Source organism: Sorex fumeus, unplaced genomic scaffold (assembly GCF_029834395.1).
Source record: "Sorex fumeus unplaced genomic scaffold, SorFum_2.1 ptg000086l, whole genome shotgun sequence".
In the NCBI taxonomy this organism is placed as follows: domain Eukaryota; kingdom Metazoa; phylum Chordata; class Mammalia; order Eulipotyphla; family Soricidae; genus Sorex; species Sorex fumeus.
Window position 1 is genome coordinate 29,945,118 of NW_026606143.1, and position 23,947 is coordinate 29,969,064.

The following is a 23,947-nucleotide window of genomic DNA, read 5'->3' on the forward strand; positions in this document are numbered from 1 at the left end:
TCAAGACCTTCCTATGTCTTGATTCACTCAGAACCTTCACCAGGGTCTGACACATAGGAAGTATATATGTGGTTTTTCCAGTTTGTTTGATTTAGGGCCACACCTGGCTGTGCTCAGGGCTTACTCCTGGCTCTGTGCTCAGAAATCACTGTTGGTGAGGCTCAGGGGAGCATGTGGGATGCTGTGGATCAAATTCAGGTTGGCTGCATGAAAGACAAATATCCTACATGCTGTAGTCTCTCTCTCTCTGGTCCTGGAAGTATGCATGTTAATGAGTGAATAAATGATCACCTCATCTCCCTGATGAACTCAGTAGTACTGAGAGCTATTCTGGGTTAATGTCAGAATGAGTTCCCCATGGAAGTCATTTAACCTAGTGCATTACCACTTTAAAGTTCAGAAGCTAAGAATTAGAGAATCTAGCTATAAGATCCTGCATGATTGCATTTCATGATTTGAATGACACATAGAGAACGCCCAGAACTTAAGAGGCAAAGACAAGACTGACAAGGCATGCCCTTGTGAAATCTTTTTAAGATGCACTTTGTTTTAATTACATTTTATAATCATCAGGAGACCAGCTTTGGCTATGCTGTAAGAAACGATGCTTATGGCACTGCATTAAATCCAAGGTTACTTTTTAGAGGTGAAAATGAAAAGACATCAGGCGCTGGAAATGCTTCGAAGGGAATCGTTCTGAATGGCGTTGGAATTAGCGATCAACACGCTCTCCAAGTAATACCTTCCACTCTCTGCTAGCCTCTAAAACAGGTTTTAACGTGGCAAGCTGCATCTGATCACTTTAGGGAATAGGTGAGTTATAAAGGATGAATAAAGACAGATAACCACATGGCTCATTGCTTATCTGAGCATAATTCTGTGGTCTTTAAAATTTCAAGTTATGTTTCTTTTTCAAGGTGGTACATAGGACCTAGTTTAACACATTTGCTAGCATCTGAATCATTCCCCCAACACAGCTTATTTTGGTGGGTTTCACATGCCGAAGTGTTCTGTTCACATCTCAGTTATAAGTTCACATCTAAGTTATAACTGTTACTCATCTCAGTTGTAACTACCAGATTTGATCAAGTATTTGACTCATCACCGTCTTTGGCAATGTGTTAGAGTGCAGTTGCTTAGCTTGTGATAACTGATTCCACAAAATTCACTTGTCAATCCAAATGTTTAAATTTGCTGCTTAAAGTACAGGGGCCAAGCGACATGACTCAGTGGAAAGCATCTGCCTTGTATATGTGAGACCATGAGTTGGATCCCTGACATCTCCCATCACTGACTGTAATCCCAGCAGCACTGCCATTGAGATCCCCAGAGCCACAAGTGGGTGCCACATTGCACCCAAGTGTGTATCAGGCTTTCTGTCAACCACAAAAAGGGGGAAGTAAAATAAATAGGAATAAATTATAGGGGGCTAGACTGATAGCACAGTGGGTAGGGTGTTTGCCTTGCACATAGAGGACCCGGGTTCAATCCCCAGCATCCCATATGGTCCCCTAAGCACTGCCAGGAATAATTCCTGAGTGCAGAGTCAGGAACAACCCCTGAGCATCGCTGGGTATGAGCCAAAAAGGAAAAGAAAGAATAAATTATAGAGGACAGAGCACCTGCTTTGTGTGTAAGAGTCCTAGGTTCAAGTTCTAGCACCACACAGTCCCTGAGCACCCCCACAAGCACTCCCTAAACACAGGGGCTCACCTCTGAGTACCCCTGGTGCATCCCAAACAGGAATAATAATAAATAAATAGTAAACCACATCGAGAGTCATCAGAAAAGAAGACTTTCATTTTAGACTGTGATCAGCACTCTTTTCTCCTTTGGCAACTGTTCTAAGATAATATATGACCAGCTGACATGCTGAAGAAACCTGTGTTATCTAATTATTTTTTGCACAGCTATCAACTATCACTTTCTCAGAGTCCAAAAAAAATCATTTGCACTCAGAAGCAGGCCCATGAATAAATGAATAACTTGATGTCAGACAGCAATGTATCTCAAAGGATGGGGAAATGGATGGACAATTGAATCAAGGGTATTGGGAGAAGTAGGAAGAGTCCCATGGGGGGAAAAAACTACCCTCAGAGCTCATAGCACACCCAGTAAAAGACAAAACCAAATCAAAGCAAACCCAAACTCTTCCTAACATACTACCAAAACAGGGGAGGGGATTGCAGACCATGGATCGAAGGTAAAGTTGAAGATACTGAAAGATGGTTGGAGCAATCTTTGGATACTACAGTGGGTATTATTGCCCTTCCACACAGACAATCTGGGTTCTGTCTCTGTCATCCTGTATGGTCCCTGAGAGCACCAGGAGTTATTCCTGAACACAGAGCCAGGAGTAAGCCCTGAGCACTGGCCGGGTGTGACCCAAAACCACAGTGAAATAAAATAAAATGCTGAAACATAGTATCTGTGTGTGTGACAGAGAAAGGAGGGGGAGGGAGGGAGGGAGGAAGGAAGGGAGGGAGGGAGGAAGGGAGGGAGGGAGGGAATCAGTAGGGGACAGTTTCTAAATAGCAAAACACAGAAACACAAACCATAAAGGAAACTGACAGATTTGACTACACTAGAATAAAAAACCTTCGTATGCATCCCAAAATGTCCTTAATGAATGAAAAGACAAAAACGCAGCCAAAGCTAATTTCCCGATGATTATAAAATGTCATTAAAACAAGGTGCATCTTGAAAAGATTTCACAACAGCAGGCTCGAAAGTGATACTTATAACAGTCTCAACAACACAGGATTATTATCATGAAGGTTTTTAAACACAATAGATCAATAAGAAAACGAAAACCCAAAAGCCAACAGACAGAAGACAGGCATTTTTCCAAAGGAGAATAATGGCTGGCCAATTACCTTATAAAAATGTGCCCCACCTCATTAGTAATTGGGTAAAATGAAAATTTAAACCACAGGAAATTACCATTTCACACCTCCAGACTGGCAAACATTTCAACATCTAACAATGCCAAGTGTTGGCAATGGAGCAATTTCAACCCTTGTGCCCTGATCAGAAGTGTGCAAATTGGGAGACCACTGCGGAAAACAATCTGGCAACACCTATCACTGCTGAGGCCTGGAGAAGCAAGCATGTGGGAAGGTACTGGAAGAGCTGCCTTTTTGTTTTATTTTATTTTTGTTTGGGGGTCACACCCGACAGAGCTCAGGGCTTACTCCTGGCACTGTTCTCAGGGATCGCTCCTGGCAGGCACAGGGGACCATATGGGATGTCGGGGATCAAATCTGGGTTGACCACATGCAAGGCAAGCACCCTACCCACTGCACTATCACTCTAGCCCGGGAATGATGGATTTTAAACAATATTTTTGGTTCATAGCAAAGTCCCGTACTTAAGGCTTTTTTTCCCCAACTTGTTCATTATTTTTTTTCCCAAGTGATGCTATTCCAGCATTCTAAGTCTTCTTGAGAATGTTGAAATTAGTCTTCTAAAATTTTGAAATGCATATCTTCCATGAAAGAGAAAGCTGGTTCTCATTTTTGCTGTTGGTGGTGGGTAATTTTTTTCCCCTGTCTCAGTGTCAAGTTGAAACATAAATTAGTCATAATTTTACTGTTAGGCTGAATCACCTAAGTTCTCTGTATGTCTCCCATACTCAAATTTCCAGAATAGTTAACTTTTGGATCACGTATATTTCATAACCCCTCTTTGATCATGCATAATTTAAATTTTATTATTGGAAACTATGTGACCACTAACCTCTGGAACCATAAAGCTCAAGACAGGTACGGGACCTAATTCTAAGCCAGCATAGTATAAAGAGCCTTACCAGAGTTCGCCCTTGCGGCTGGAGCGATAGCACAGCGGGTAGGGCGTTCGCCTTACAAGCGGCCAACATGGTCGACCCAAGTTCGATTCCTCCGCCCCTCTCGGAGAGTCTGGCAAGCTACCGAGAGTATTCGATATGCCAGACACAGTAACAACAAGGTCTCCAATGGAGACGTTACTGGGCCCGCTCGAGCAAATCGACGATCAACGGGAGGGCCTTTACCTTTTTACCTTGACCTTACCAGATTTCGCCCTTAACTGAGTGCTTTTAAAATAAAACTGAGAGCAAGAGAGAATTCAGGGATTAAGGCACTTGCCTTGCATCCTGCTGACCCTGTTCCCCCCCCCCCCAAACACCACCAAGGTTCACTCCCAACACAAAGACAGTAACAGGCTCATAAGCAACACCAAGTTTGACCCCCCAATCCCAAAAATTGAATGTCTTTACTGCCCCATTTAGTTTTCATTTAATGTATAGCTAGTCCCTTTAAAGACACATAGAGGGGCTGGAGCCATAGCACAGCAGGTAGGGCGTTTGCCTTGCATGTGGCCAACCCAGGTTCGATTCCCAGCATCCTAGATGGTCCTTCAAGCACTGCCAGGAGTAATTCCTGAGTGCAGAGCCAGGAGTAACCACTGTGTATTGCCGGGTGTGACCGAAAAAGAAAAAAAAAACATGCAGCCAACCCAGCTTCAATCCCCAGCATCACATATGGGCCCCCAACCCCTACAAGCACAGTGATCCATGAACACTGAACCAGGAGTAAGCCCTGAGCACCACTGGATGTGGTCCAGAAACAAACAAACAAAAAGATGACACAAAGATCTTCCTTTCACTGTGCGAAGAAACAGAAGAAAGATGGACATCAATGAACTAGGAAGCCAACTTTGACCAAACATGGAAGCAGATGGCACCTAGATCTTGTACTTCCCAGTCTCGGGAACTATGAGATTCTGCTTATGTCACCCAGTCCACAGTCCTAGGCTATAATTCCCCAGCCTGACTGAGACAGAGGTGCTTTATTTTGTGTATTTTACAGCTGGTAGAGAGGGCCAAGGTTCCTGAGCCAGGAAGTAGCAGAGCTAGGATTTGCAGCCAGTACTCTGGGCCCACAGCCTGCGTTCAAAAAATCTGTTTTATATTCTGCATCCCATGAGTAAACAGTGCTGCAGGAATTGGCACTGCTTGCCCCAACTGTGAGGAGTAAATTGCAGCATCAATAAGGTGTGAGGCAACATAGACATATGTCTGCAAATATAGGCTGGTTTCTCAAGCCGGTCTTGATCCCACCTCGGGAGCCAAGGAGTGGAGAGAAGGAACAGGCTGCCTTATAACTCACGACTTCCCTACCCAAGGAGCAAAGATGATTCAGGCTCATGTTTCAGGCTCCCTAATTCCCAAGAGAAAATGCTCACCAAATGGCACCTTTCCTAAATTTCCAGAGTAATGTGCCTTCCAGGAAGCCACAAATGTTCCCACACTAGTGCAGGACATCTGTGTCATTTTACTTAAAAAGTATATGGTAATGCTTTTGGGTCACTGTCACTGTCCTCCCATTGTTCATCGATTTGCTCGAGCGGGTCCAATAACGTCTCCATTGTGACACTTGTTACTGTGTTTGGCATATCAAATACATCACAGGTAGCTTGCCAGGCTTTGCCGTGCAGGCGAGATACACTCGGTGTCTTGCTGGGCTCTCCGAGAGGGGCGTAGGAATTGAACTTGGGTCGGCCAGGTCAGCTGCATGCAAGGCAAACGCCCTACCCGCTGTGCTATTGCTCCAACCCTTTTGGTTATTTCCCTTAATTTTTTTTTCATCTTGGGGGCAGGAGGCAAGGCAGAGAGATAGTACAACAGGTAAGACAGTTGCCTTACACACAGCTTACATGGGTTTGGTCACCAGCATCCCATATATGGTCCCGCCAAACACTGCCAGGAATGATTACTGAGCGCAGAGCCAGGAGTAACCCCTGTGCACCACTGGGTGTGCTAAAAACAACAAGGAAAAATTTTGTTTTACCATCTCTTTGCTAATAATAAGAGGTCGACTGTTGACTGGTCCCCAACATCTTGACTCTGTGATATGGGGCTGAAAGATTCACTCATCACACATTGTCAGTTAAGGTGGACAATCTATTTGGCCATCATCCCTCAGTAAGACACACATGTTCCTATTTTCTTGAACATTATGAATTCTGAACAGGGGGCATTAAGTCCTTGGATTTTTCATGAAACTTGAAGTCAACCGTAGTAGACAAAATTCTTGTTCCCAATTCCTAGCTCCCCTCATCTGTACCCTGCCCTGGGGCTTATTGCTTGCCTCTAAGCCTTGGGTTTCACCTTAAAACATAAAACATGTTTTGGCCAATGCGACAGCGATAGATTACAGAGGCTGGAAACTCCTAGAGTCATTATGCCCTCCCCGCCCACACACACACACTTTTGTCTTTCACCCCAAAAGAATATCTCTGGGAAACATTGGTTCGAGGAGGATAGAAGTCATGTGGAACAGACCTGCACCCAGCATAAGACTGGTGGCAAAACCCAGCAGACCCACTTTGAGTCAGCGAACCCCAGGCCACCCTCACATGGATGAAAAAGAAATGAACACCTTGTACTATAAGCTGTCAGGTTTGTTTGTTATTCCATATTATTGCAGTAAGCAATGACTGATAGTGTCTCCTGTCTGATCTTTTTTTTTTTTTTTTTTTTTGCTTTTTAGGTCACACCCGGCAATGCACAGGGATTACTCCTGGCTCATCTCATGCACTCAGGAATTACTCCTGGCGGTGCACAGGGGACCATGTGGGATGCTGGGAATCGAACCCCAGTCGACTGCGTGCAAGGCAAATGCTGTACCTGCTGTGCTATTGCTCCAGCCCCTCTGATCTTTTTCTAAAGGTCATCTGCATTTACTGTGAATGCTGTAATAAAGTTCCATAAATCAATAGACTAAACAAACCAGTGTTTCTCCAACCGAAATGCCTAGCAACAGAGTAGATAAAAAAAATTATGGTATCTATACATAACGGAATACTACTCAGCTATGAGAAAGGATAGAATCTTGCAATCTGCTACAACTTGGATGGAACTGGAGCGAGTAATGCTAAGGGCTGGAGCGATATCACAGCGGTAGGGCGTTCGCCTTACAAGCGGCCAACATGGCCGACCCGAGTTCGATTCCTCCGCCCCTCTCGGAGAGCCCGGCAAGCTACCGAGAGTATTCGATATGCCAAACACAGTAACAACAAAGTCTCCAATGGAGACGTTACTGGGCCCGCTCGAGCAAATCGAGCAAGGAAAGTGAGTTAGGAAAAAAAAGAAACACCAGATGATCACAGTCCTATGCAGAGTATAAAGAAATAAAGAGGGTCCAGAAAGATAGTACAGCAGGAAAGGCACTTGCCTCGCATAAGGTCACCATGGGTTCAATCCCCAGCACCCTATATGGGTTCCCAAGCACCACCAGAAGCGATCACTGGGCCTAGAGCCAAGAGTGAACCCTGAGCACTACTAGATGTGGCCCCAATCCTTCATCCCAAAAGGGATTAGACAATCCCTTTGGAAACAGCTCCTAAAATATGGTCAATACAACTGGGAACTATTGATCTGAGAACTGGGGACTCAGCTTCTTAAGGTCTCTCCCTGAAACCCAACTGCCCTTTGAATCAAACCTGAGTACATTCTAACCCTTGTCAATCAAATAAAAGGCCATTTTAGCAATCAATAACTGATATCTATTGCTTTCCAGTCCTCTCATTGGTACTTAAAAGATTTCAGTTTGGCAGTGCTTCACTCAAAACTTATCTGCATTTTCCTGCAAGGCTTTCAATATTTTTTTCCCAAAGCATTTTTCAGCTGACTTTCCACTTGCCCATCCTCTGGCACAGAGATGCTCACTGCAGATGGCTGATCAAATGGTAAGAAATGCCAATTCTTGGGGGCTGGAGTGATAGTACAGCAGGTAGGGCATTTGCCTTGCATGCGGCCGACCCAAGTTCGATTCCCAACATCCCATATGGTCCCCTGAGCACTGCCAGGAGTAATTCCTGAGTGCAAAGCCAGGAGTAACACCTGTGCATAGCTGGGTATGACCCAAAAAGCCAAAAAAAAAAAAGAAATACCGATTCTTAGGCTCAGCTTTAGACATACCAAATGAGACTGTTTTAGAGATAACCCTTGCTTTTTTTTTCTTTTTGGTCACACCCAGCGATGCTTGGGGGTTACTCCTGGCTCTGCACTCAGGAATTATTCCTGGCGGTGCTGGGGAGACCATTAGGGAAGTCGGGGATTGAACCCAAGTCGGCCGGGTGGAAGGCAAACACCCTACCCGCTGTACTATCACTCCGGCCCCTGAGACAAGCCTCTTATGCACCCACATTTAAGAAGCATGGCACTGCTTTTTCTAGTCTATTCCTAAGGAGACAACTACCATTCTGACAGAACCTCTCTCAGTTGTTTCACACAGTCATGTGAGGGTCTTCTCATGGGATCTGACTTTCAAGGTGAAACACTGCTAGACAAAGAAGTTAAAAAGAATGGGGCTGGAGCAATAGCACAGCAAATAGGGCATTTGCCTTGCACGCGACCGACCCGGGTTCAATTCTCAGCATCCCATATGGTCCCCTGAGCACCACCAGGAGTAATTTCTGAGTGCAGAGCCCAGAGTAACCCCTGAGCTTCTCTGGGTGCGGTCCAAAAAGAAAAAAAAAAGAAAAAAAAGAAAGCTTTGGGCTCACTGTGTGGCTCTCAACTGCCACAGACCTGGGCAAAGAAAATCAGTACAAACCTTCCTGTCCTGCAGCATCTTAGCGGAACCTCAAGGGTATGTACAGTAGTAGTGGGATGGGGCTGAAGCGATAGCAGAGCGGGTAGGGTATTTGCTTTGCACACGGCCGACCCAGGTTCAATTCCCAGCATCCCATATGGTCCCCTAAGCACTGCCAGGACTAATTCCTGAGTGCAGAGCCAGGAGTAACCCCTGTGCATCGCTGGGTGTGACCCAAAAAGCCAAAAAGAAAAACAGTAATGGTGAAGTCCTTGCTTTGCCCATGGCCTTCTGCCTTGAAGCCAGCAGGACTCCTAGAGGGGACAATAGTGTGGGGGGGGCACCTCCTGTGGTCACCTCTGCTACTGTTGCAGCGCCTGTGTGGAGTGCATCTGGAAATCCACACAGCCTTCAGTGATCACTAGAATCAGTACTGCCCGCAGTCTCTCATTCTCCTTGCTCTGAGGTCTCCATCCTCACCCCACACTTTCTACTTAAGATTTTACTGGTGAACCATTTCAAAGTCAGAGAAAAGTTGCCAGCAGACCCTTTCTATTTTTTTTTCTTTTTGGGTGACACCCGGCAATGCACAGGGGTTACTTCTGGCTCATGCACTCAGGAATTACTCCTGGCGGTACTTAGGGGACCATATGGGATGCTGGGAATCGAATCCAGGTAAGCCACATGCAAGGCGTGCAAGGTGTGCACAGCCCTACCCGCTGTGCTATCGCTCCAGCCCTGGCAGACCCCTTTTAAAAGTAAGGCTGATACCATTCCTGTATAGAAAGCATTGCCTGGTCCTTCTTTTGGTCCTGCCTGCCTTCAAGGCAGGTAATGACTGTGAGCCTAACACAGTAGGGGCCTGCTGGGTCCTTCTCACATTGGACATCCATCTGCTCCCCCTGAATCTTGATCCCCTGCTCCAGGTTTCCTTTGCAACTGCTCTGGTGTAAAGTGTCTCTTTCTCTCATTGTGTGTGGCAGGATGAATAACGGTCCCCAAGGGATGTGCACAGTCCAAATTCCAGACCTTCCACTGTTACTTTATATCACAAACGGGACTTCACAGCTGTGCTTAGGCTCTTGAATCGGGGAGATTGTTGGGGATTGTGCAGATGGGCCCAAAGTAACCTCCAGGGCAGTCTTCCAACAGGGACCCCAGAGTCAGAGAGAAGGCAACGTGAGAAGGGGGCGGGAGGTTTGGAAGCACTCGGCTGCTGGCTTGCAGACCAGGGAATGCAGGTGGCCCAACAGCCGCGCAGGAAGCTGATTCGCCCCAGGAGCCCCCAGGAGGAACCAGCCTGCCAACACCTCACTTCCAGCCTGAAAGATGCATCTTAGACCTCCATCCACAACTGCCAGAGGATCGTTTCATGTTTGTTTTGGAAACTACATTTGTTCCGGTGGCACAGAAAACTGATACACAACCTCGAAGCAATCTGTATGTGACACCACGAAGCCATATGAATAGGCTCCTTGGCAAACATTGTTTTTTCTTTTTGGGTCATACCCAGCAATGCGCTGGGCTTACTCCTGGCTCTGTACTCAGTAATTAACTCCTGGCAGTGCTCGGGAGACCATGTGGGATGCTGGGAATCGAACCCGGGTCGGCCACGTGCAAGGCAAACACCCTACCCGCTGTACTATTGCTCCTTGGCAAACTTTTGCCCGAGGTCAGTAGATGACTCTTAGCCAATTCAGTGGTGACTCAATCAAGCCTGTGATTACAAGATGCTGATTTTGCTCATGTTATAATTCAGTATCCCTTCAAAAAGACAACTCAATGTTTTAAATGCTCTTGTCTCCATTCCAGCTCTGCTTACCTCTCACCTAGGAAGCAACCAGCTTGCCACAATAGGGCATGTACCTTATTGATTTCTCTCTTTGGAACCCTAATTTATTTGTTCATTTGTCCTTACACCCTTATCACTTTTTATTTTTAGCCAATGGCCTATGCTGCATTGCTATACTTGATCATCTTAGCACATGAACCTTTCTGCTTTTCTCCAGTGTGAGGGCCAGAATCAGCACAAGTGGACAGTTATCAGAGCCCACTGACCTTGCAGCCTGCTCCAAGAAATTCCACCCTCTGGGCAGGAATCAGCGGGGGTGAAGTTATTCAAGCGAAATATTGTGGACTCTAGCGTGCAAACAAAAAAGACTCGGAGCTGGAGCAATAGAGTAGGTAGGGCACTTGTCTTGCACCCAGCAGATCCGGGTTCAGCACATGGTCCCCTGAGCCCTGCTAGGAATGGTCCCTGGGTACTGAGCCAGGAGTAAGCCCTGAGCACAGCCAGGTGTCACCCCCAAACAAAACCAAGCAAAATTAAAAAGAAGACTCAGGGAAATAGCTGACATCAAAATGAATGCTTCCACTCTGTTTGGAGCAGAAGGTAAAGGCACAGACCCCAGAGGAGAGTTCCCCCGACGGTCCTCGTGTACATGAGAGCAGGTGGAGGGTCCTGCCGCTCTGAGGCATGGAAAGGCAGCACAGCATCCCTGCCAGCAGAGAAGGCTCATCCTCCCCCTCCCGTCTACAGCTGGCCCTGTGCCAGCTCTCCACACTAGCTTCTTTCTTTCTTTCTTTCTTTCTTTCTTTCTTTCTTTCTTTTTTGCTTTTTGCATCACACTTGGCGATGCACAGGGGTTTACTCCTGGCTCTGCACTCAGGAATTACTCCTGGCAGTGCTCACGGGACCATAGGGGATGCTGGGAATCAAACCCCGGGTGAGCCGCGTGCAAGGCAAATGCCCTATTGGCTGTGCTATCGCTCCAGCCCCCACTAGCCTCTTTCCTCCCCGTTCTCTTTCAAAGGCACAACTTGATGGATTCCCTTTTCCAAAGCTTTGAACCTCTTCCCAGGTAACAGTTAATTGTGCAGAGACTCAGAACAGGGTGAAGAGACACCTGTGGCAGCCTTTGAAGGGTCACCTGGACTTGGGGTTAGTAATGTCTTGCTCCACACACCCCCGATTCAAAAAAAGCTCCATAAAGCAATTTGGGGTTGTATCTTTGCCCACCGAAACACAGTCTCTGCAGTCAGGAAACATTTCAAGTGTATGAAAACTGGGTGTGGAATGAAGATTATTGATGAAGCTGAGACCGTACAGTAGTTCCTGGAATAATGAGAAAAGAATCCCAGCCAACACTGAATGAAATGATCTTATGAATGAAACAATTTGGCCGTAAATCTTTTTGCTGAAAGGTTTCAGAGAGACCAGAAGCAGACATGAGTACTTGGAAGGTGCTCCGCGGGGTAGCACTGTAGCACTGTCCTCCACTGTTCATCAATTTGCTCAAGCGGTCCCAGTAACATTATGAGACTTGTTGTTACTGTTTGGCCTATTGAATACATCACGGGTAGCTTGCCAGGCATTGCTGTGCGGGTGAGATACTCTCGGTAGCTTGCCGGGGTCTCCAAGACAGGCGGAGGAATCGAACTTGGGTCGGCTGCATGCAAGGCAAACGCCCTACCCGCTGTGCTATCGTTCCAACCTGTTCCGAGGGGTACTCGGGCAAATAAAGGCCGCAAAGGCAGACTTATCTACAAAAGCAGAGGACAGGCAAGAAGAAGACTCAGTGGCTAAAACCATCTGCCTTGCAGGCACAAAGCTGTGAGTCAATTCCTGCATGAGGCACAGTTCCAGGGACTCTGTTATCTGCGACCCCCAGCGCCAAAGCGCCTTCTCAGCATACAGGCAAAGGGGTGTGAACACTGCAACTGACCCCTGGCAGTACCACAGAGAAGACATCCAAGCATCCAGGCCAGTGCTGGCGAGCACCGAAGCTAAAGGTGCAGCCTCCATCACAATGGCAATGGCAAAGGGAAGGGGGGAAACACAAAAGTGATGCTGAGGACGTGGAACAGAATCCGAGGGGCCTTTCTGTTCCTCTGAAGGGAACTTGAAGCCGCCAGAACCACCTGGCGAGAATTGAAGCCTCCACCCTCATCCAAGTCAGATGTACAACTATCCAAGAATGAAAGCAGCAAAGTGGGATTTCTAGCCAGACGGGGCTCTGGTGGAATGCATATGACCCCAAGCTGCACCCCCAGGACCTAAAAATGAAGAGACAGTGTCCTATTTGGTGGACCTCAGAACCAGCTCTCAAGGTTGGCTCCAGGGTCAAAAGCAAACACTCGGGGCTGGAGCGATAGTACAGCCGGGAGGGCATTTGCCTTGCACGGGACTGACTGACCGGGTTTGATCCCCAGCATCCCATATGGTCCCCCGAGCACCGCCAGGAGTAATTCCTGAGTGCAAAGTCAGGCAGCAGGAATCCTTGAGCATCCAAAAAAAACCCGGTGACCCAAAAAAGCAAAAAAAAAAAATGTTTTTAATTAAAAAAAAATAAAAGCACACACTCATGATTCTAGCCTTCCAGGTCTGGCCAGTAAGGTGGGACAAGTGCCCAGGCCTCACCCTGGACATGGGGCCTTCACCTTGTTTATTCTCTAATGTGTCCTGTAGCATTGCAGAGAAGGGTCCGGTCCCTGAAGCCTGAGCACATGTCTCAGGCACAGGGACGCCTGTGACGCACACACTCCCCTGGTGTCTGTGGACCCCGGTGTGCATTAATGAGCTGATGGTGTCCTCAAACCCTGATACGAACGATAAACGTACCTGTCCAGTCAAATTCATCTTCCGACTGCCCAGAAAAATCAGATCCATGAGTATTCAAATTGTTTTCCAAAAGCACAGAGCTATTTCTTGTCCATGTTCTATTTCTCATTTTTGAAATAATGAATAAAGCAGAAATCAGTGGAATGACTACACTGGGTAATTGAGATTTTAAATGGTTCAGGCTAAGGAGAACTGATCTGCCAGCATCGATTTGTGGCTCTGACAGAAGGGTAAAGGGCCCCAGCTACCCTCTCACTGCCTAAAGACATTGAAAAAAACGGCAACAAAAGCTGGCAGGAAGTTCTTAACCTGGGATCAAGGGGCAGAATTGTAAGTGTCCCTAACCTGGAGTGGAAAAGCATTTCCATTTTGATTTTTACAGAACCTCAAACTGAAATCCAGCACTCTAAGGAGGAATGTGGGTGACATGCTGACGCAGGCTTTGTCACCAAGGAAAAACCAATGTGATCTTTCAATTGCTGCAGCTTGTCTGAGGCTCGTCACTAGATCAAAATGATGGCATCTGACACACCACATAGGTCCAGATATCTAGTTATGTTCTTAATGTTCTTAGAGCATATTTATTACATCATAAATTTTTGTTAAAAAAATAGCTTACTTCCTTATAAGCCTACTATACATAAAAGAAAACCAGTGGGCTGGGGATACAGTGTAGCGGGTAAGTTGGACTACCCAAACTCAATTGTCAGCACAGCCTACGTATGGTCCCCCTGAACTATTGCCAGGAGTGAACCCTCAGCACAGCTCGGTGGGGCCCAAAAAGAGTAAAGAAAGGAGGAAGGAAGGAAGGAAGGAAGGAAGGAAGGAAGGAAGGAAGGAAGGAAGGAAGGGAAGAAGGAAGGAAGGAAGGAAGGAAGGAAGGAAGGAAGGAAGGAAGGAGGGAGGGAGGAAGGGAGGGAGGGAGGGAGGGAGGGAGGGAGGAGAGAAAGAGAAAGAGAAAAAGAAAAGAAGGGAGGAAGGAAGGAAGGAAGGAAGGAAGGAAGGAAGGAAGGAAGGAGGGAGGGAGGGAGGGAGGGAGAGGAGGTAGGAAAAGAGGGAGGAAGGGAGGAAGGAAGGAAGGAAGGAAGAGAGGGAGGGAGGAAAGGAGGGAGGGAGGGAGGAAAGGAGGAAGGGAGGGAGGGAGGGAGGAGAGGAGGGAGAAAAGGAGGGAGGAAGGAGGAAGGGAGGAAGGAAGGAAGGAAGGAAGGAAGGAGGGAGGGAGGGAGGGAGGGAGGGAGGGAGGGAGGGAGGGAGGAGAGGAGGGAGGAAGGGAGGAAGGAAGGAAGGAAGGGAGGAAGGAAGGAAGGAAGGAAGGAAGGAAGGAAGGAGGGAGGGAGGGAGGGAGGGAGGGAGGGAGGAGAGGAGGGAGGGAGGGAGGGAGGGAGGGAGGGAGGAAGGAAGGAAGGAAGGAAGGAAGGAAGGAAGGAAGGAAGGAAGGAAGGAAGGAAGGAAGGAAGGAAGGAAGCGGTTTCTGAGGAGGGGCTCACGGGTTTCCCCAGCCTGCCAACCGACTCCAAGATACTTGGACGTTTGTCAAAGACCCCAAATCGGAATCCTGAACCCCATGTACAAATTGCTCCAGCCAAGATACCACCCAGGCACATTTCAAATTCTGATTGCTGACCTACCCCAGTGCTATTAACACCTCGTTTACAAAGCTATTTTCAGATTGAGCAAGAGAATGTAAATGAAAGTAGCCTATGAACCCAAAGCACAGCAATGCAGATGATTTGGTACAGAGACACACTTAGGAACAGGGTGCAGGAGGTTAAGTGTTTCTTCAAGGCCACATAGCAGCTTGGATCTAATAACAAGTAATCAAATAATGTTGCCTAACTGGCCTCTCGAACAGGCTTGCTGAAAGGGGCTGGCCCCAAACTGGGTAAGGAGCTTGTGCTCAAGCATAAATCAATACATTGCTTCCTTCACTGACACAGGTTCACTAAGAAAAAATCATTGAGCTGAAATCAAGAGTCGAGAAACCAAGGAAACTATTAAAGGACCGTACTTGTTTGAGTAGCACAAGTATTGAATCCGGACCCATGATGTATAATTTTATGTATGACTTTAGTGTCAATTTCTCCCAATGTCTCTCTCACTCTCATCCTCACATCCCAGGAGTCACAGGAACAAAATGAAATGGACCAATTTCGGAGGCCATTGCAAATTCTTCTGTAAGAAGTTAGCACAAGCAAGGAGGGGACTGGGCAGGACACAGCAGCACATTTTTTTTTGCTTTTTGGGTCACACCCAGTGATGCTCAGGGGTTAGTTATAGTGGCTCTGCACTCAAGAATCACTCCTAGTGGTGCTTGGGGGGACCAGATGGGATGCTGGTGATCAAACCATAGTTCGGCCATGTACAAGGCAAACGCCCTAACTCTCCAGTCCCACAGCGGCACATTTATTTGGGCATCAGCACCGCCGGACCCTCGCAGAAATTGCTGTCAACACAGGCTCACTCCACGCCCCATTTGATGACTATTAATCAGGTCTTTAAAATAATCAATCACTGGGGTTCAGACAGTAGGCAACAAATCATAGAAGGATCTATCTATCTATCTATCTATCTATCTATCTATCTATCTATCTATCTATATCTCCTTCCCCTGTGCCAGGTTGTCTTCACTGGGGCCCCTCGGAGGGGGACGGGTTGAGTCTCCCTCCCCGCCCCAAACAGAACCCCGGCAGCTGAAAACCTCCAGAACCCAGCCACATCCATGCTCAAGGCCACTCTACATGCTCCGTAGAGCCTCACTCACAAAGGAACCGGCAGAGGAACCAGGTATGCAGGACCCAGGTCTGAGATCTCCAAGGCTGCTCACATTGGACTGGGTCTCCTCCACCCAGATACCCCATTTTACAGTAGCTTGGCAGTCACACTCACAAACTGCCCCCAGCGCCATGTAATTCCATCAACGGCCAAGATCCAAGGACGAAAACAAAGCTCCCGGAAGCGGAACTCTTATGATCTAGCCCACTGATGTACCTAAAGCATCACACATGTGTTTGGTTTTAATATACTTGCTTGTATTCTCTTATATACATTCTCCGTCCCTCTCGGAGAGCCCGGCAAGCTACCGAGAGTATCCCGCCTGCACGGCAGAGCCTGGCAAGCTCCCCGTGGCATATTTGATATGCCAAAAACAGTAACTATGACGGATCTCATTCCCCTGACCCTGAAAGAGCCTCCAATACAGCAGCGTTGGGAAGAATGAGTATGGAGAGGCTGCTAAAATCTCAGGGCTGAAGAGATAGTACAGCGGGTAGGGCGTTTGGCTTGCACGCGACCGACCCGGGTTCGATTCCCAGCATCCCATATGGTCCCCTGAGCACCGCCAGGAGTAACTCCTGAGTGCAGAGCCAGGAGTAACCCCTGTGCATCGCCAGGTGTGACCCAAAAAGCAAAAAAAAAAAATCTCAGAGGTGGGACGTTACTGGCACCCGAACGAGCAAATAGATGAACGACAGGATGACAGTTACTTCTGTGGAAATCCCACAAAAAGCGGGGAGAAAATAGACACATTAATTTTCATTTATCTATTTTCTTATTTTGGGTCTTGGGCTACACCCAGCAGTGCTACAGATATATACATATATATATATGCTTATATACATATCTTCGGATATATATATATACACCAAAGCTCACATCACTCAAACTTTAACAACATGTTAGTGATATTCTATAGAATGTCTTAATGGCTCCTGCCAAAATAGAACAATCTTCACACTGTTTCCTATATGAACACTTTTTTGTAAGCATGTTCGGCAGTTCTTCATAACAGACAATATGAAATACATTATTTCGGTTGTGTTTTGGGACAGGGATTGGGGCTTGGGATGGAAACATCCCGAATTTGGTGGTGGGAAGGTGTCATGGTGGTGGGATTGGTGTTTGAATATTAAAAGGTAAAAGGTAAAGGCCCTCCCGTTGATCGTCGATTTGCTCGAGCGGGCCCAGTAACGTCTCCATTGGAGACTTTGTTGTTACTGTGTCTGGCATATCGAATACTCTCGGTAGCTTGCCGGGCTCTCCAAGAGGGGCGGAGGAATCGAACTCGGGTCGGCCATATTGGCCGCTTGTAAGGCGAACGCCCTACCTGCTGTGCTATCACTCCAGCCCGTTTGAATATTAAATGTAATCAAATATGGCGAACTAACTTATAAAATAAAAAAATTTTAAAATAATCACATTTTCCAGAGAAAGCAGCATTGCAAGGGTTTGCCTCCCAGCTCCGGTTTTCTCGTTATTCGGATTAAGAACACATGGTACAGAGCCTGAGAGAGACTAATGCAGGCGGAACACAGACCATCACACACCCACGCAGCTGCTGAAAATGATACGTGACGGCTCCGAGTAGAAATAAACCCTGTGATAAACAGGGCTGGGAAAAAAATGGCCTTTTTTTTTAACAAGCCAATTCTTGGGATCGGCTGATGCACTGAATAGAATTTAAATGACAACCATATTTGTCTTGTCTTTAATTACAAAGTAACTTTATGGGACTGGAATCATAGTACAGCGGGTAGGGCACTTGGTTGCACACAACAGTCCCAGGTTCAATCCCAACACCCCCTATGGTTCCCTGAACCCTGCCAGGAATGATCCCTGAGCACAGAGCCAGGAATAAGCCTTAAACACAGCCAGGTGTGGCCCCGAACAAACAATAAACTAGCCTTATAACTCTTTTTAAATTACAAAGACTATACCGCTACGCCTACCACCATTAACGTAAAATAACGCTTAGCTTTTTAAACATTTTTTCCTTAAAATGCATCCAAAGCAGAAGCTGTTTTTAGTTATCAGAGATCAGTTTGGAAGGTATTATTTATAAAACGATTATTACAAAGACGTCCGAAACAATCGGAATTCAAGACTTTCTCCGATACAGAGAAATGAGAACTGTCAGAATTGAATTTTACCACCCAAATCATTAACACTCCCATTCTATTTTTCCTTAGAATTGTCCTAAATACCTCGTCTAGCCTGACACAACCAGCTCCTCTTCTTTCTAACATCAGTTAATGTCTTGGTGGGACGGGGTGTCACCAGAATTAGCAGTGGATTGAGTCTCCACCCCAAGCTACAGTTTAAGTGCATGTAATGTGTAGCTATTCGTGATGTAAAATCATGAATTATAAACGCTATAAATGCTGTGTAGCTAGATGGCAGATACACCTGCTTTCTCTTCTAGTACATCACTGACCTCCCACTGTTCATCGATTTGCTCAAGCGGGCCCAGTAACATTGTGAGACTTGTTGTTACTGTGTCTGGCATATCGAATACGTCATGGGTAGCTTGCCAGGCTTTGCCGTGTCGGTGAGATACTCTCGGTAGCTTGCCAGGCTCTCCGAGAGGGGCGGGGGAATCGAACTAGGATCGGCAGTGTTGGCCGCATGCAAGGCAAATGCCCTACCCACTGTGCTATCGCTCCAGCCCAGATTTCTCTTTTAAGAGGGGGAAAAAAAGAAATAGATTCTACTAACTGCAAAACAGCGTTCCAATAATGATAGTATCATGTTTTAGTGTTTTAGTTGTTTGGGGGCCACACCCTGCAACGCTTTGGGGGGGGGGGCATGTGACTCTCATATGCAAAGCAGGTGCTCCAGCCCCATGAGTCATCACCCCTGGCTCAGGACCAGCATTTTAAATCTCAAACAGCATGTATACGAAGCACTACAGAACATTCTAGGAGACCTTGAGATGGTGTACGGGACTGAACATCTGCCAACCTCTTTACAACATGACTCCTTTCATTCGGTTACTTCTGTGGCTATCCCATAAAAAGCAGGGTAAGAAAATAGACTCATTCATTTTCATTTATCTATTTCCTTATTTTTGGGTCTTGGGCTACACCGAGCAGTGCTCCAGGTTTACTCCTGGCTCTATGCCCAGGGACGACGCTGGAACCAGAGAGATAGTACAGGGGCTAGGGCATGTGGGTGGCCGATCCCCCCACTTCCAGGCTCCTAAGTACAGAGCCAGGGTAGACACTGCGTGTAGCACAAGAACTGTCACTGTCACTCTCACTGTCCTCCCATTGTTCATCGATTTGCTCGAGTGGACCCAGTAACGTCTCCATTGGAGACTTTGTTGTTACTGTGTTTGGCATATTGAATACATCACGGGGAGCTTGCCAGGCTCTGCCGTGCGGGCGAGATACTCTTCGGCAGCTTGCCGGGCTCTCCGAGAGGAGTGGAGGAATCGAACTTGGGTCGGCCATGTTGGCTGCGTGCAAGGCAAACGCCCTACCGCTGTGCTACCGCTCCAGCCCAGCACAAGAACAGTAAGAGAAAAATCCAAGAAGATTGTTACCTACCACGAACTGATGTTAGGACAAAGAATCTCTTAGACTGAGCACATTCTATTTAAGAATGGATGCCAAGCGGTCAGAGCGATGGGGCAGTGGATAGGGCCTTGCAAATAGCCGAACCAGGTTCGATCCCAAGCACCCATATGATCCTTGGAGCACTGCCAGGAGTGATCCCTGAGCACAGAACCAGGACTAAATCCAGAGTATTGCTGGGTGTGGCATCAAACACCACCCCCAAAAAGAATGGATTCCAAATATTTCACTTGGGGGGAGTCACACCCACTGATGCACAGGGGCCCTGGCTCATGCACTCAGGAATTACTCCTGTTGGTGGTTGGGATGCTGGGAATCAAACCTGGTTTGCCCACATGCAAGGGAGACACACTACCCACTGTGCTATCGCTCCAGCCCTCAAATATTTCATTTTTAATGCTGCAAATTCCACCATATAGAAAAACTCATTCCATCAGTAAAAGCTTAAATCTTCAAAACACAGGAATAGAACGTCCCAGTGAAGTGTGACATGTTACTCTGTCCTCTCTGTGGATGTGAACTCAGTGACATGCACTTCCCAGGGCAGACATTCCAGCTGCTCTTAGACCGGGCTTCTCCACAACTCTATTGTCTGTCTATCCAAAGTCTCTGCAAAAAGTTTCACAGCAGCGATCCAAAGTGAACTCGGCATTCATATCTTATACACAGGTAAGACTAGGAACAGAGGGGCCGGAGGGATAGCTCAGCAGGTAGAGCGTTTGCCTTGCATGCGGCCGACCCGGGTTCGATCCCCAGCATCCCATATGGTCCCCTGAGCACCACCAGGAGTAACTCCTGAGTGCAGAGCCAGGAGTAACCCCTGAGCACCACTGGGCGTGACCCCAAAAGCAAAAAAACAAAAAGATTAGGAATAGAAATAAGCTTTTGACTTCCAAGTGTATAGAAAAGTCATATCTTTCCTTCCCTCAAGTCAATTTTCAAAAGGAGGTTCGGTGAATGAACAGGCTGTGTACTGTTTAGCTTGGACATGAATAAAGTTGTTACTGCTGCTCAGAAAATGCCCTAATCCGGAGTGATGGTACAGCGGGTAGGGTGTTTGCCCTGCACACAGCCAACCCAGGTTTGATCCCCGGCATCCCATAGGGTCCACCCGAGCTCCTCCGGGAGTGATTCCCGAGTACAGAGACAGGAGTAACCCCTGAGCACTGCCCGGTGTGGCCCCCAAACAAAAAGCAAACAGAAAAGGCTCCTTGGCTATCTGGTTAGAAGTAAGAAATGGTGGGGCTGGAGTGATAGTACAGCGGGTAGGGCGTTTGCCTTACACATGGCTGACCCGAGTTCAATTCTCAGCATCCCATATGGTCCCCCAAGCACTGCGAGGAGTAATTCCTGAGTGCATGACCCAGGAGTAACCCCTGAGCGTCACTAGGTATGATCCAAAAAGCAAAAAAAAGAAGAAGAAATGGCAGCCAGTGGTGGCCCAGAACCAAGACCAGAAAGTGCCCCAGTTCTGTGAGATTGGAAGTGGGAAGGAAGACAGACACTGGGATGAAATAAAACAACAGACACATGAAATTTCTCTTGTAATTTTAATTGAAGCACTGCTATTCATTTTTTAAAATCTTTCTTAAAAGCACCAAATTTTAACATCTAAGTCAATTTGGGCGGGGGGTGGGATGAGGAGAGCTGGGGGAGGGGGGGAGAAACACCATCAAGAATTTTCCTCCAGAATAAAAACAATGATGTTCATTCCTCCGAACAGCCAAATTTGAAGTCTATCAAAACAAACAAAAAGAAAAAAAAAAAGAAACCCACACAGAACAAAAGTAACAAAAATCACATTCTAGGGGTTCAGTGCATGAGCGGCTCTTGCAGCGCTGCCTAAGCATCCTTCAGCTGACTTTTCGAGAAACAACACCCTAGCTCATCAAAATAGACATTTTTTCCATGTGTTTTTTTTTAATTAAAAATAATTAAAAAAAACTTGAAGGAATTCACAATCAATTGCCTGACTCATTTTGATGGCATGTACAGCATAGGAAGGTCAGGAAGGCGATTTGCAGCACACGTGCTCTGAGGGTCCAGCTCTTCAAAGTTTAGCTTTCTTCCAGACAGTGTAAAATACCCACCTGGACAGTGAGTCAAGGAAAGATAACGGCTCTCGCGCGGGGAAACCAGGCACCCCCCACAGACAAACGTGTTCGCCGGCCTACACGTGGGAAGATGGGTGAGCGCTTGTGGCTCACGGCATCTTGCTCATGAGAGGCTGCATGGGCTGTGACGGGGGCAGAAGGCGGACACATCGAGCTGCTCTCACGGGACACAGTGTCCAAGCACTGAGATGGTTTAGGAGATCAGAATAGGAGAGACTCCGATGGAAGGTACACGGGAAGTGCTGTGGGCCAGGCCCGTGCCCATGGAAACAAGCTCGAAGGGTGAAAGGAAAGAGGGATGGGGACGTGGAGTAAACGTGTTGTCCCGCGTAGTGCCCAGACATGAGCACTGGGGAGGGTGAGCACCGGGAGGGAGAGCAATAGGAGGGCGAGCACCAAAAGAGTGAGTACTGGGAGGGCAAGCTCTGTGAGGCTGAGCATCAGGAGGGTGAGCACTGTGAGGGCGAGCACCTAGAGGGTGGGCATAGGGGTGAGCACTGGGAGGGTGAGCACCAGAAGGGCAAGCACTTTGAGGATGAGCATCAGGAGGGTGAGCACTGTGAGGGCGAGCACTGGAAGGGCAAGCACTGTGGGGGTAAGCATTGGGACGGTGAGCACGGTGAAGGCAAGCACCAAAAGGATGAGTACTGGGAGGCTGAGCACTGTGAGGATGAGCACCGGTCGAGTGAGCACTGGGAGAGCAAGCACTCTGAGTGCAAGCATTGGGACGCTGAGAACTGTGAGCACTGTGAGAATGAGCACCAGATTAAGCACTGTGAGGGAGAGCACCTAGAGGGTGAACATAGGGGTGAGCACTAAGGGCAAGCACCTAGAGCGTGAGCATAGGGGTGAGCACTGGAAGGGTGAGCACCAGGAGGACAAGCACTTTGAGGATGAGCATCAGGATGGCGAGCACTGAGAGAGTGAGCATAGGCATAAGCACTGTGAGGGTGAGCACTGTGAGGACAAGCACTATGGGGGTAAGCATTGGGAAGGTGAGCACTGTGAAGACAAGCACCAAAAGGATAAGTACTTGGTACAATATGGAAAGTATCATGCTAAGCGAAATGAGTCAGAAAGAGAGGGATAGACATAGAAAGATTGCATTCATCTGGGGGATATAAAGTAACAAAGTATGAGATTAATACCCAAGAATAGCTGAGATCAGCACCAGGAGGATTACTCCATAACTTAGAGGCCAGCCGGGTATCCTAGAGGAAAGGGCTATTCAGATAGAGAAGGGAGCACCAAATAAAGGATGTTTGGAGGATCCTCCCAGGAGGGGAGATGCATGTCGAAAGTAGACTATGGACTGAACATGTTTGCCACTCAATGCCTCTTTTGCAGACCACAACACCCAAAAGGAGAGAGAGAACACAGGGGATTGCCCTGCCACAGAGACGGGGGGATGGGGGGATGGGGGTGGGAGGGATATTATCCATGGTGGTGGAAAATGGGCACTGGTGGAGGGATGGGTATCTGATCATTGTATAATTGAAAAAAAAAAAAAGAATCACTTAACTGGTTTAAAAAAAAAAAAAAAGGATAAGTACTGGGAGGCTGAGCACTGTGACGATGAGCACCGCTTGAATGAGCACTGGGAGAGCACTCTGAGCGCAAACATTGGGAGGGTGAGCACTGTGAGGATGAGCATGGGAGGGCAAGCACTGTGAGGATGAGCACCAGGAGATTAAGCACTGAGGGTGAGCACTGTGAGGGCGAGCACTTAGAGGGTGAACATAGGGGTGAGCACTAAGGGCAAGCACCTAAAGGGTGAGCATAGGGGTGAGCACTGGGAGGGTGAGCACCAGGAGAGCAAGCACCAGGAGGCAAGCACTTTGAGGATGAGCATCAGGAGGGTGAGCACTGTGAGGGCGAGCACTGAGAGGGTGAGCATAGGCATAAGCACTGTGAGGGTGAGCACTGGGAGGACAAGCACTGTGGGGGTAAGCATTGGGGAAGGTGAGAACTGTGAAGACAAGCACCAAAAGGATGAGTACTGGGAGGCTGAGCACTGTGAGGATGAGCATGGGAGGGCAAGCACTGTGAGGGTGAGCACCGGGCAATTAAGCACTGTGAAGCCATGCACAGCTCTGGAGGGACCCGGTGTGGCCCCCAGCGCCTGTCCCGGGTGTTCTCTGGATTCCCTTCTGGTCTCTGTGGTGCAGGCGGAAGCCCCAGAAGGGGTGCAGGGCGGGGTGAGAGCTGCAGGCAGAGAGGACGGGGGGAAGGGGGAAGAGGGGAAAGCAGAGAGAGGGGATGGACAGGGGAGAGAAAGAAACAATG

General features: G+C 47.6%; 1 protein-coding gene across 1 annotated transcript in view; it reads right to left on the bottom strand.

Annotated features, from left to right (window-relative positions):
• Positions 1 to 21,089: 21,089 nt before the first annotated feature.
• The window catches only part of SMS (spermine synthase), a 68,097-nt gene continuing 65,239 nt past the window's right edge, over positions 21,090 to 23,947 (bottom strand). Inside the window, exon 11 of the mRNA XM_056131188.1 lies at positions 21,090 to 21,637. Within this exon, the coding sequence (XP_055987163.1) occupies positions 21,598 to 21,637 (40 nt within the window). The 3' untranslated portion in view covers positions 21,090 to 21,597. The remainder of the gene's footprint in view (positions 21,638 to 23,947) is intronic.